Below are 14,869 nucleotides of genomic sequence, written 5' to 3'. Positions count from 1 at the left end.
TCTCGATGATCGAGCTTTCCCTGGAGGTTAAAGCAATCGCTCTATCTCCATTAGGAGACACCTAAGAAAAGCATAGCAAGAGTAGTAGGAAAGTGCCTGAAGCTGGGGAAAGTTCTCAAGAGCTAAACTAGTGAGTAGTGTTACTGTTAAGTGGCATCTAGGTCATTTCTGTTGCAGCCCTGAGCCACCATTATATTGTGTTCTGCAAGATTGTGATGCGGGTGGCGCTGTGGGTTAAACCACAGAGCCTAGGACTTGCTGAATCCCCACGACAGGGTGAGCTCCCGTTGCTCCTGCAACTCCTGCCAACCTAGCAGTTCGAAAGCATGTCAAAGTACAAGTAGATAAATAGGTACCGCTCCGGCGGGAAGGTAAACAGCATTTCTGTGTGCTGCTCTGGTTTGCCAGAAGCAGCTTAGTCATGCTGGCCACATGACCCGGAAGCTGTACGCTGGCTCCCTCGGCCAATAAAGCGAGATGAGCGCCGCAACCCCAGAGTTGGTCACAAATGGACCTAATGGTCAGGGGTCCCTTTACCTTTACGCCCTTTAGGCTGATGTTCTAGGATTATTGAAAGACTTTCTGGGCCTATGTAGCTTAGAAATTGCGTCTAAATGTTAATAACTAGAGCTGAGGTGAAAATGCCAATGAAATGTTTTTCAATGAAACCCTCCTGAAAGATGATGGGAAAGGAAGAATTTCTCTCAGTTTTTCAGAAGGAGCAGAAGGAGGTTCCTGCTTGCATTACCTAATCTTACAAGTTGGTCATGTTTCCCATCACCACCACCACCCATCCCTCTTTGTTTGGTTTTAAGCAATAGTTCTTGTGCTACTCAAAAGTGCCCTGCAATATTGACAGTGGCGCAGGGCTCTTCCCCCAGGAATGTACTAGGACTGATGCCACATCACGTCGTATTGTCTTACTTCCAAGGCACTCTGCAAGCTCAACCATTTCTGAGATGTTTTTCTCTGCGCCAAGAAAGCAGCAGAAAATCACTGCCCATTATTATTATTATTATTATTATTATTATTATTATTATTATTATTATTATTATTAACTAATAGGAAACTGTGAAGGAATTTTGGTCGAGTCTTACTTAGAACTGACATTTTAAAGAGTTGGCAACACACATGTCTTTAGCAGCAACTGCAACTAGACTACATTTGGCTTCATTATACTTGGAAATCTTTGAATGGTGTGCTGTGATATATTGCGATGATTACCTGCACAACAAGCCATCACGGCTCCTTGGGAACAGGTTTTGCTGAACATACTAATGAGCTCACCATGAATTTTAAAATTCCTTAAACTATGTTTTGCGGTTTTCATTTCCCCAGGAGCTATTTTCCTTAATGAAATAACACAATCCCATTTCAGCATTAATTTGAATGTATCAATAATAGCTTAATAATATTATGGATTCATAAAACATCCTGCAGGATTACTGTGTAACTCCAACTCTGCATTACCCCAAAATAACTGAAACTAAACCTCAGCTTACATAGAGAATAGATAGCCAGTATGCTCAAATTTCATTATTTTGGAACATTCGTATCCCCACTGGTGCTGAATGCATTTAATGACACGGAGAGGCAGATCCAAGATTTGTAGGTCACCCACTCTCCTTTTTTACTTGTTGTGTGGCCTTGTGAAATCCATAGTGGTCACAGAGCCAAGTGCAAAAGAGAAGCACAAATAGGTTGTTCAGCAACCTAATTAAATTGTAGTTCTATGCTTCAGTTTGGGGAAATTATCTAGAGCACAGAATTGACTGACTTGTTTATTTAGTGCATTTTTATCCCGCCTTCGTTTATCCCGCCTCCCACCATAGAGCACCATGTTGTGCATATGGAATTTCCATAGAGTCTCCCTTCCATGGCTAGCCAGACCATATTTGCTTTTGTATGCTGGCTGTAGAATCTACCCTGAGACCAAGTTCCAATACGTCTGGCATGTGTTCTTCCTTATTTGTCACGTTGTAATTTAAACACTTTAACCGGTGTTCCTCTATCAGTTTCAGCTTGGACCCCTCCAGGTCAAAGCCAGCATCAATAATCTGTTCCACAGAAGAGTGGACAAAAGTGGACACTTGTGGATAGATACAAGCTGATCTGCAAAGATCTGTAGGCTGGCTTTTTCATTCCATTCCCTAAAACCATGCACAAGGAAACCTCATAAGAACAAAATAGCAGAGGCCCTTTCTTCCTAAATCACATTGAGATGATTGGGTACATACACAGAAATCCAAAGAAACAAAAACTTTTTGTAGGTTCCTCATCAGAGGAGCATTTGAACCATGAGACTGTTGGAGAAGAAGGCAGCATCTGCCTCAGGATCCTAACCTTCTCTGAAACTTCATGCCCCCCCCCCCGCCAAATCTTCCATACCCCCAAAAGGGAACAGTTCCACGGCGTGAGAACTACTGACCTAAGCAATCGTAAGTCTTTCCTTATGACTGCCAGTCCTGTAATTGCATCTCACTGCCAAGTCAGGAAACAGGAATATTCTCAGTTTAAACAATCAACTTTTTCACCAGTATGAAATGGCAAACAGCGATGCTTGTAGCAGTTTAACAGAAACTTTGTGAGACTGGACAGTTCTCCTAATGCATTCAACAAATTTAAAAAAGAACCCCCCCCCCAAAAAAAAACCAAAATGGGCACATAGGCTTTTCTAACCAGTCTCACACCAAGTTCGCTGCCCTAGTACACAGACATATTTTACCCACTCCTCCTGGCTTTCCCACTTGGGCTCCATGCACCCAATAGGTACATTTCAGTTCCTTACAGTCCCTTACAAGATGCATGGACTGCATTCTTCATTAGCTAACCACCAGGTACCTGCTAATTCAGTGATAGATGATATGATATAGTGTGATCTAAGATGCAAGGTTATGGAAGACGCTTGTGAAAGGTTGCTTAGGAATTGGCATAGGGTGGCTGGGCAGGTGACTCTCTCCCTTTGTTGCTCTGACCAAAAGAGTGCTCCTAGCTTGGCCTCAGCCCTTCTTAAAAGGGTCACATGCCTTCCTCTGGCTCAGACTTCACCAACTTGATGTCTTTCAGATGCTATGGATGACAATTCCATTCAGCTGATGGGCACTGTGGTCCAAAACACCTGGAGGGCACCAGGTTGGCAAATCTGATCTGGGTGGCTGTTATTCGTTTGGCTGCTCTCCTTGTAATTTCCTCTGCCCAGTGGGAATGGACAGTAATGATCTATGTCAATACACAAACTTTATGGAAGCAGCCCTCACAAGACTGTTGTGGCTGTGAACAAATTCCGTCTCGGAAAGCTATTTTGCACACCAACATCCTCAGTGTATTTCCTTGGAAGCAAGTTCCATGGATTTTCAGTGTCAATTATTTCCAAGCATGTGTGTTTAGCACTGCAGCTTAAAATATGATCATAGCTGCGAATAATTGTTGCTAGTAAGTTATTGCTACCAATGATTCGTATGCTTGTAGCTGCATTGTATTGATGGAATAGGCAGATCTTTTATGCTGTCCTTTGTCAGAGGATTTGCAATTCATTCTTCAAAGTGGCCTGCCAGCAAATAGCGTAGAGGATGAATGGCACTTGTGGCCTTTTGAGGATCAGGCTGCTCCAAGCTAATGAGATCATATTCTTACATCGTCAACTGCAGCCGTCATGATTTTATGAACATAAAGTATGAAGTCCTTTCTGCATCTGGGTTCCCTTTTGATGTGGATCTCGCTGCGGAGGGACTGCTAACTGAACTGAACATTTCAAGGAAGCCAATTTACTCAGCTGGTTGCAAACCCTTTGACCTCAATAGTGGAACTTGGCAAATCAACGAATACCCGAATATTTAGTGCTCTTTCAAGAATTGCAAAAATGCTCCATAGCCCGTAGATCCTCCTGCAGAATTCTAGTTTGTATTTTAAACATTAGTCTTTCTTCTTCTTTCTTTTTTGGGCCAATGAGACTAGTTAATTAAGCCTGAGGGGTTATGAACTGTTGGCAGTTAATAAGTCATAAAATTCCTCCATAAAACAGGATGCTAGATTCCATCACTGAGACAAGGAGTACAAAGAGCCGGTGTATAATATCTAATTGTACAAAAGGACTGGGATTTCTCAATGACTGCTCATCTGGAGTCTCAAGGGCATGCTCACTGTGGTTTCCTGATTTTTAGAAGCCGGTTTAAAAAATGAGTGTATTAAAGAGTAATTTGCCTGAAAGTTCAGGAAGTTTGGGGTGGTGAAGGGCGGGTGGAAAGGAGGGAGAGAGAGAGAGAGAGAAGAGGAAGGAAGGAAAAAGAAAGAGGGAGAAACACAAAGAGAAGGAGAGAAAAAAGAGGAGGAGAAGAGAAAGCAAAAGGGCTCTCGGCACACTGGCTTGGACATGATTGTGTTTGTCATCTGTTTTCTTTCCCCTTTAGGATGTTCACCATGGCAACGGTACACAGCAGGCTTTTTATGCTGACCCCAGCATCCTGTATGTCTCTCTCCATCGCTATGATGAAGGCAACTTCTTCCCTGGCAGCGGAGACCCAAATGAGGTTAGGTTTATTTCTTTAGAGCCCCAATTTTATTTGTATCTTTTCGGGTAATTGCGTTGCATGATTACCCCTAATTTTCTCATCCTCGACTGGTGCTTTAAATTGCACTAGATTACCAAATAGTCCACTGGGGCCAAGGGACCAGCGCAGAACAAGTGCATAACCCAGAACAGTCCTTGTCAAATGGGGGCCAGGTTGATTTGACATGCCGTTTGATGTTTGTTTCAAAAGGACGTTTTTTGGATGTTTTCTTATTTTGATTCACTCCTGGCCTTTCCTCTCTCCCACCCCCCTTCCTCTGGCACTTCTCCCCCCTCTCCCACTTCTCCTTTCAGGTTGGAAGTGGCCCTGGCGAAGGTTATAATATAAATATTGCTTGGACAGGTGGCTTGGATCCCCCCATGGGAGACGCAGAGTACCTCACAGCCTACAGGTTGGTTCTTGTTTCCTTCTGAAAGTGCCAAACAGAAGTAACCGAGCTTGAAACGTACAAGAGTTAGAATTGCAGCAATCTTGAAAGCCATAAACGTGACCCATGGTGGAACCTGGCTTCAAGTTTTTGAAAAAAAAGAAGAAAGAAAGATCTGTTATTATGTAGTGTTTGGAGACTTCGCTGAATTTCATAAAGAGTCAATGTTAATATTGCTGGCCACCCACGAGAGAAACACGCACACCACTTCATGCCTGAAGCAATCGTGAAGTAGCCTAGATTGCTGGATTGTTTGGGTTTTTTGCCCCCACCCTGTAAACTTAACCAGTTAAAAGCCTTTTCAAAGGTAAGGAATATAATGACAATCCTGAGTAAGGTGTTGGCATCATGATCTAACCAGGATAATGCTCAGTTCCCATTCATTCCCTGGAACTTGCTTCCTGGTATATGGAAACTCACCGTTACACCCTGATCAAACATATACAGAACTAAGACCTACTGTTGGCAATGACATTTGTGATCTTCCATGTAAGATGTTTAAGAATGGGGGTGTCAATTAATGGGAATGCAAGTTGAGTGGTTAATGGGCATCACAACCAGCCATTGTGCACATTCCCCTGGCATCATGGAGAATATGGACACAATCCATTCGTGAAGAGGGAATTGTGCATCTTCCCGAGTCAATATAGCAGACTTTGGGGGATGTGCCTATCATGGCTGAATTTTGTACATTCTCTGGGCAGTATGCACAATCTCTGGTCAGTATGCACAATCTCCATGAAATATGCCTTATTCTTTCTGCGTCTCATTCAGAAATGTGAGCCCCTTCCAGGCTGCTTCTGGACCATGGCCTAATCTTAAATAGCCCACAACATACCATTCAAGCCAAGAGGACTCCAGAAAAATATTAACTTTCTTCTAATGTTCAACCTCCTTTACACCACTCTCGGTTGTTCCCCAGCCAGCTGAGCTACACAAGGGGGGTTGCACATGTGTATTGTGGTCAACAAATGAATATTCATTGAAAGAGAGAGAAAAGTAGAGTTTTCACCTCTTAAAGAAAAGTTAGACTGAAATATTTAGCTGGGAGTATGCCTCATTGATTCAGCGGGGCTTATTTCTGAGTAGATCCACACAGGATTGGGTTATTAGTTGACCATTTCAGCCAATTAATTAATTATATGTACATAGATTTTCATATGGTTAAATGTTATTTCTGCAGAGAGAAAAAGTATGCTTTGTTTTTATACTATGTGTGTACTGTGTCCTATGTGTGTCACCATCCTAGAAGAGTTTGGGAAAAGGGGGGAGTGCCTCTTCTTGGATGGCTACAATTTTTGCAAGTTTTTAGATTTAAAATAACGGAGGGAGAATCTGCTGCCAGATTGGTGGCATTCTTTAGCAAATTGCAATATTTTTAGTTGGTCAATTGTTTGTTTGCTGTGTATTATTCACACCCTGCATTGCAATTAAAATAGTCAAAAGGCAGAATATAGTCAAAAGGACCACAAGAGTCATCTAGTCCAACTCCCTGCAATGCAGGAATCTTTCACCCCATGTGGGGCTCGAACCCTGAGATTAAGAGTCTCATGGTCTAGGGACTGAGCTATCCAGCCTGTGGGGCTAATTAGCCCCCCTACCCCAGCATCGTCATTTGGCCAACAAGGTCATTTCAGTCAAGGCACATTGACCTGGTGGGATAGGCTAACTTGTGGATGTACCAAATTCAAAAGGAAGAATGCTCCTGATTCTTCCTTTCCTGCTGTAGCTTGAATTTTGTGCTTTTAAAATTTGATACCTTTTTATATCATCCTGCACAGCACCTCATCTTGAGAAAAAGCACCAAATTTGAACTGAGCCTGAAGAAACTTCCTTTGCAGCCTCAGCTTGAATTCAAAGGGGAAAATGGGGAAGTGCAGCTGGGTCACATCCACACCTTTACATATAGAGTGCCTGGCTTTCCCCAAAGAATCCTGGGAACCATAGTTTTTTTAAGAGTGCTGGAAATTGTAGCTCTGTAAAGCATAAACTACATCTCCCAGGATTCTTTGGGGGAAGTCATGACTTATCAAAGTGCTCTAAATGTATGGTGGGATGTGGCCTTAGAGTGCACTCCCCATTTTTCCTTTGTACCAGTAGAAGGAAGTTAAAAACCACCTGAAACCATGTGACACATTCAGTGATTGATAGGTAGGCAGCCCAACCAACATGTCGAAGCGGCTCATGGAGGCTTGGCCAGTCTTGGATCCAGCTCTTTGTTGCATCCAGTTCCCTACCCATAGAAGTGTGCTCAGTAGATTTTTCTTGTCCCTGACAGCTGGTGTCATCATATTCCAGGTTCCATTCTGTTTCTTCTGGAGGGAGTGGGCAGAAGTTACTGCTGTTGGATTCACAGGTTCGGGGATAGCAAAGATGCCAACACACTGAAACAGCCCTTTGGATACAGCCACACAACCTCTTGGTTCCTGGCTATTGACACCACAGTTTAACCAATTCATCAAATAAATGTGGTATCTCTCGCCGATCTGCTGCTTTAAGATATCAAACCTGCCTTTCACATCCAAATTCATATGTATTAATAAGGCAGCCAAATACAGGTTGTTGCCAAACAGTAGCATATAAATTTAAAATGTAGCTAAGAATTATACATATAAAAAACAACAACACCATGATCTATGCAATAAATAAAACTCGCATGAAGAGCAGAATCTTAAATCTCATCTAACTAGTCTATGCTGAGCAGCCTTTACTGTGAGTTTAGCTATATTAAGCATTACAAACTTGTATGAACCGGACAACAGATATTTAATCTTATCCATGTCACTGACTGTAGCAGCCAATGCTAAAGATTTCTCCTTATATTTTAGCCTAGGTGTTTCAGACAGTTTAATGTGTAGTGTATTGTGTACTCTACCCAGGGGCTACCGCATACGCAAAAGTACTTTCATGTCCAGTTTTCTGCTATTGCAGCTGCACAGCTCTTTTTTTTCCTCCTCCCTCTTACGGTGAAATTGCTTGATGAAGTAATGCATGTCAGGACTGGGCAAACAGTTGGCATTGGGTCAAGAATGCCAGGTCAAGTTTGCAAAAAGCTAGTTCAGAACTTTACCAGCTGACAACGAAACCACTAATTTCTGCTCTGACCAATGTCAGAACTTATAATTGCAAATGTTATATCTGCTGCATACCTTCGTTGCACTGCAAATATACCACAAAATCTATAAAACCTGCTTTTCCTCTACCCCCCAGGACTCTTGGGTGGTCCAGGAAAGCACAGCGTTGAGGTGGTTTTATATTCAGACATAACACACCTGACATCGACCCCAAACACACAAGCAACATAAAATCACAGCCTCACACTGTTTCTGTGAAATGGGTTTTGATTTCATATACATAATTTGCCTATCGTGGAAAACGCCTTGTCAAAGATTCAATTACTTTTAAGGTACGCCGTCTAAGCTGGTCAACCTCAAATGGTACCCACTTCTATATTTTTATTAATCTTTTGCTGAGGTCAATCAAAAAGTTGGGGGGAAATAGAGTGTTTAGATGGCACAAGGGTTCGGTGCTGGAGTTCAGCTTCAATCACCTCCTAAAAGCTTGGTTCACATTCAATCCCAGTTAGTGAATAAGGGTAGAATACTAGAAGCTGAGCCAAGCACATTTGGTGTTTAGTTCAACCACATGGCTATCAGAAAAATTACTACAGTTGGACCGGTGGTATCTCATCTGAAAGGGCAGAGGCAATGCACCCTGAGGTAATTTAGCACATGTGTCCGTCATTGAAATTAACCCAGTCTTTTCATTCAGAATTATGCCATGCTCCTGCTCTCCAAATGGCTTCTGATGCTGTGGAGGTTTGCTTGTGGTCAAGGAAAGCGGCTGCCTTGCCATATCCACATGCTTTGATTTCGTTTCCTTTCGTGTATGAAAGAGCAATTTAGCCCATTTAACTGAACAGTTTACTTAGGCGGATAGCCTGGGCTGAATGCCCTTGTAGCAAAATAAGAGGCCTAGCCCTGTGTGGGACATTAACTGAACATCCTACTCCATGGCTGCTATGCCTTCTTGACTATCGTAGTCATGGTCTCCCCACACCCCCACACTCAGTGATGACTGGTGTCCTTAGGGACCGGATGGGCAGAAGGTAGGAAGACCAGCAGTATGTGGCGCCAGAGCCAATGACAGCCAGAGCCAATTTATTCTAGCTTTGTCCCCATCTTTTCCCCAGCTAGGATTATGCTGAGGCAACACTGAGACTAAGGAGGAGAAGGACCATCCCAGACTTGTTGTAAGTGAAAAGGCAACCAGGTGGTAGCTGGCTGGTGGCAGACTGAACAGTGCTCATTTCACTCTAATGGATTAGCTCCCACATCCTCTTTCTTTCTATTTTTCTTTATGGGTCAGGGATTTTCTGTTACATACGCTCTCCATAATTTTTACAGTTGCTGTGCCCATGTCCTAAAATGTAGAGAAGGGAATTCAAAGGAAGTGGACTCCTGAATTACAGGACAGAACACAGGGGGTACCGTGCAAGCAAGGAAACAGAAAAAGTGATTTGACTGTAAGTGGTCAAAACTCTTACTGATATGAAATCATTTTTTATCCAGATAGATTAAAGGAAGAGTTAAGACACTGGTTTTGGCTAGGTAGGGCAGAGGAGGAAATGCCCAGTGATTGGGATGCAAAAAATGGGGGCACACCTAGACTTGGGGGGATAATTTAAACTAGTTACTTTGAAAATGAACAAAAATGCAATGCAAAACAAAAATGGTGGCTCTGTCGAAATAGAAAATGTCTCAAAACATTGGCAAAAAACCCCCATCAAAATCTGAATTGCTGTTGTTTCAAATCTGCCACCTCTTTATCCAAGGAAAGCTTGTTATTTTCAGGTTGGATTCTTGAAATCTCTTCCTTCTTGCAGAATTCTAACTCTTTCCATACCAAACCACTTTTTTAAGATTTACAAAGGCAACTTCTTTTAGCCGAGTTCCTTTTCAAACTGGGAAAGTTTATTCCCCAGTTTTCTTGAATTATGGTTTGCTGCTACAACCTTTGCTTTGCAATAGCACCACAGGCTTGGTACGTGTTAATGAGGATGGCTAATGGTTTAGCATTATGTAGCCTTAAAGATGCGTAAACATATAAACATACTCATCAGAATACATCTTGTTTGAGGGGCCAGTGCACAAGGAAGATAGATGGTGAAAGGAGAGCAGGGAGCATACAGTGAGGAACAAAACCATGCTCATCTCACGGTCGTGGGTTCGAGTTCCATGTTGGGCAAAAGATTCCTGTATTGCAGGAAGTTGGCCTAGATGACAATCATGGTCCCTTCCAACTCCACAGTTCTAAGATTTGAAGATTCTATGACACAGCCTCCTTGCTCTTGTAATTCATTGTCATGGGTTTTAGAGTTGTGTCTGAATCTTTCCAGTGTGGCTGTGAGCTAAAATGCTCATGCTGAAATATCTGTGGGTCTGAATTAGAAAGAACAATTGCAAAAGCAGTGAAGGACGGAGACCCAAGTGGAATTTTGCTTTGGGCAATGGATTTTCTGCATATATCTGTCTGGGGGAGGCAGGAAAACAGAATTACCAATGGAATTTATTCCTTTAGTGGGCTTCACACACACCCCTCATTTAAACCCTCTAAATGCACAAAGAAAACAAAGCAAAACAAATGCAAGAGACATCTCCTCCTTCAAGCTCACTTTACAAAAGAAAATGAATGGGGCAGGCATTCTTTTTAGGGGTCCGGCAAGGATGACAGCTGCAAACATTTGATTTTCAGACGCTGCCTTCCCAAGATGGGGCATAGGAATGGAGGCAGGGGAGCCAGAATGGAAACTGGTGAATTAAAAATGGAGCCAGTGGAGAACCTGACAGGTCAGAAAAGGAGCTCAGTAGAAAATAGTTGATTACAGGCAATCAAGATTCACAGGCCTTGCATAGTTTGGCCTGAGAAGTGCTTTGGCCTGAGTGCTCAGTGCAGGCCTCCCCATTTGGCCCATGAGGCTGTTTTGGCCACACCCACCTGCTCTGCACCTAGCATCATCTATGGCATTGTGTGGAGAGAAGGCTAAGATAAATGGAGGAAGGGAACTGGTGGCACCTGCAAGGGCCAATGCACACCATGTGAAGTTTTTGCAAGGACTGACAGTCAGTTGATCAGCTTGCACAGCTCAGAGAGGACAAATGGACACAAATAGCCCCAGCCATACCCTCTGCTACCATGACTTTCCTTTTGCAGGATCCTAAAATAAGTTCTTGGTCTTGGGAGTGGGGAGAGAGAAGGCGGCAGAAGTGGAGGAAGGTTGTAAGATCAGGGTAAACACAAGCAATCTCACTCAAGTATTTGAACAAAAGCTCTTGAATGCTCCCTGCCTAACAGAATCCTGCAGTTCAAAGATAAAGGAAACTCAGGACAAAATCTTACATGTCTGATGGGAATGAATTGGAGGGGGGGGGGTAAGGGGAGCATTGCGCATCTATATCATCTATATCTATATCTATATCTATATCTATATCTATATCTATCTATATCATCTATATCTATATCTATCTAATCATCTATATCTATATCATCCATATCTATATCTTTACCCACCTGGCTTTGACGTTAGCTGACTTTTCATAATCTAATATTCTTTACCTATCAAAATGCAATTTTACTGGTTGGGAAGTTTTAGTAGTGGCTGAACCTTAAGTGATGATAATGCCAAAAACTTTTCCCCTTTTTAAATTGGGCCATTTTAAAAACTAGCATGAACACTGTCCCATAAGGTTTATCTGAAAAGCAGCTTGGGATGGTTGAACACCTGTCGTTTTAGCATCATTTTAGCAAAGACTAACATTTTTATAACTCCAAAAATGTGTAGGTGAACAGTGTCTACCGATTTCCTCCAGGATTGGCCTGTGTTCCCCATATGTTCCCCTGCTTCTCAAAGGGGGCGTTTTCTATTGCTTAAGTGAATGGCTCATGTTCTTCTCTTTTGCTCTCTATGTACACAAGAATGATGCACAGATTAGGGGTGTGTGTGTTTTGTGCCATGTTTCATTCTGGGGGAAACAAGTTTTCCCAGGGATTGTTTCATCCTTGTAGGGGCCTCCAAAAGAGCCCATTTTCTTGTAGATATGTAACAGAATACCCTTGAGTAGATTGCCAGTGGAGGGAACTGAAGCTGAGTGCTACTTTTACAACCACAGCCTTCTCCTGTGTGAGATAAAAGTTCCAGGCCTGCTAGTTTGGAGTCAGCAGGGAGCTCCGAAGTGATAGCTCCAGCAAGAGTATCCCAAGGGCTATTTATTTAAAAGCAAAGGAGCCAAATTCATTCCCTACCTTTGTACTTGCCTTTAAGGTTTCTTGCAGCAATTATGCAAAACCTCAATGATTCCACATTTCAAACCTCAGTGTTTCTACATTTCATGTTCGTAGGGCGTTTTTAGCTGCTCATGGTATGGTTGTGAAGGTTGTGTTGTAGGGTTGGTCTGATTGTACATTGCTGATGTATTAACCAGGTTGAATTTGGTTGAAGCAAACCCAGCAGACACACCGATGGTGACAGGTTACCAGGTTGATAGTACTGCTGAAGTGTTTTCTAACACTACGCTGTACAGATGCATTCTAGGCAAGTTGAATTTCATTGCTAGATGCTCAAGACCTGACATAGCTGTAAGCACTAACCTGCTTAGCAGACATGCCAACAATCCTACTGTTCAGGATTGGAAGGCTCTGAAGCGCATACCCCGCTATTTGAAAGGGACTTTGCACTACAGGCTGAAGTTCACCAGTCAGAAGACTGGAGGTCTTGAAATCTTTGCAGATGCTAGTTTTGGAAGTGACACCACGGATGGTACAAGCACCTCTGGAGTATGCTACATGTATAACCACTGTCTGTTTGACTGGCTGTGCAAGAAGCAAACGACAGTAAGCCTAAGTTCCTGTGAAGCAGAACTCAATGCTCTATCATTTTCACTCATGGATTGTGAATGGTTGATGCAACTGTTTCAGGACATCAGAGTTTCTGTGAAATGTCCTATACAAGTGTATCAAGACAATAGATCCTGTTTGGCTTTGCTGAACTCAGAGAGTTGCAAGCAAAGAACCAATTACTTGCAGATTAAGCTACATCGTGCAAGAGAGTGTATTCAGAAAGGACTCATTCAGGTGTCCTACATGCCAGGAAATGAAATTCCTGCTGATCTGTTGTCTAAGGTTGTTAACAGAGAACAACTTAAGGTTTATGTACAGAGGTTGCAATTGGGTTGAACCACAGGTACTACAGGTTACACGAAAAGGGGGAGGATGTTAGGATATTTCCGTTCCACCTTAAAAGGGAGCAGGCTTTATGAGTCACAGTGTCTGCGTACTTCCGGCTCACAGGAAGTTTCTCTTTTGTATATAGCTGTTGTTTTTCTCTCTGTGCCTGGACACGCAGACAGGCAGTCATGTTTTTTCTTTGTTCTGACCAACGCTGAATAAAGTTGTAAATAATGCTCTCCTGAGTGCATCTTTCATTGTGGAACTCTGCTGAAAGGGAGTGCACTAGTCTTGGAATGTGGCATGCTATTTCTGAGGCTTGTGTCACTAATTGACTAATACTGCGTTTCTACGGGAGATCGATGATCGTCCGGAGACAGCGTGGGGGGCATGATGGCCTTTGTCTCCCTGGCAGTATCCCAACATATTCATGGATGCTTTTTTAAAAAAGAGAAAAGTTTGACTTATTTAGTTATTTTAGCCAGGGCTTTTTTTCAGCCACAACTCAGTTCTGGCACCTCTCAGGTGGGCACCATTGCCATTGTGAGAGAACAGGAAAGGTGTTTGTGGTGAGTTCTGGAACCTCTTTTTCTAGAAAAATCACCCTGATTTTAGGACATGTAGGTCTTTCAGAACCTGCAGCTTGTTTTCAGTTCTTTGGTTCAGCCATCAAGCAATCCAACAAAGCCTGTTACTATTCTTCCCATTTTGCAGTTGGGCAAATAGGGGTCAGCAGAGCCTGATGTGAAGGATACAATGGTGATACCTATTCAAAACCAACTGGGCTGACAGCTGAATCTTCAGTATATGTGATGGGACAACATTGTGCATCACACTCGAGAGGAGCAGGCTAGGTTAAGAAGAGCAGTGTAGGATGCCTAGCTCTCCCCAACAACACCTTGCTCACTGCACCCCTCCAGAAGTGGTTATAGGGGGCCACTTCTGCAGCATCCAAGAAAATAGCAAATACACCACTACTTCTACCCCCCAAAAGAGGAAGACACCAACTTGCATAAAATGTGCTTGGGCTATTTCTACACATAGATGCAAATTTATAAATAACAATTTATGCATTTATTAATTACATTTATATTCAGCCTTTCCCTCCAAGGATCACAGGGTGATGCCCTTGGTTTTCTGCTCCCCATTTTATCCTCACAACTACCCTGTGAGGTTGAGAGACAGTGGTAGGCCCAATTTCACCCAGTGAGCTTCATGGCTGAGTAGAGATTTGAAATCCTGGTCTCTCAGGCCAAACCCAACACTCTTGACCATGACAACACACTTGTAATTGAAGCAGAAAGACCAAACATAGTGGGGAAGACTGTGACCAGGTGCCGCTTGTGGCTGCTCGGTCTGCTGTCGAGTTGATAGGCAACTTCAATACCTTTGCTGTCTCTGATTGTGGTTTAAACTGGACTTGGGCTGGACAGCTTTTCAAGAAGAGGACTCCAGTGGGAGTCACACTGAGAGCCAGTGTGGTGTAGTGGTTAAGAGCGGTAGTCTCATAATCTGGGGAACCGGGTTCGCGTCTCTGCTCCTCCACATTCAGCTGCTGGGTGACCTTGGGCCAGTCACACTTTTTTGGTTTTTTTTTAGTTTTTTTTTTAATATAATTTTTATTAAGTTTATAAAATGCAAAATCCAACTT

General features: G+C 42.8%; 1 protein-coding gene across 5 annotated transcripts in view; it reads left to right on the top strand.

Annotated features, from left to right (window-relative positions):
* HDAC9 (histone deacetylase 9) overlaps positions 1 to 14,869 on the top strand; it is a 427,895-nt gene that overhangs the window by 330,300 nt on the left and 82,726 nt on the right. For all 5 annotated transcript variants that reach the window (XM_081883158.1, XM_081883159.1, XM_081883157.1 and 2 more), the window contains 2 exons: positions 4,407 to 4,526; positions 4,862 to 4,959. In XM_081883158.1, coding sequence (XP_081739284.1) covers positions 4,407 to 4,526; positions 4,862 to 4,959 — 218 coding nt within the window. The remainder of the gene's footprint in view (positions 1 to 4,406; positions 4,527 to 4,861; positions 4,960 to 14,869) is intronic.

This window comes from Podarcis melisellensis (assembly GCF_964234715.1).
Source record: "Podarcis melisellensis genome assembly, chromosome: 12".
NCBI lineage: Eukaryota > Metazoa > Chordata > Lepidosauria > Squamata > Lacertidae > Podarcis > Podarcis melisellensis.
The sequence above is the reverse complement of the archived record's forward strand: the minus strand, read 5'-3'. Positions and strand labels throughout refer to the sequence as shown.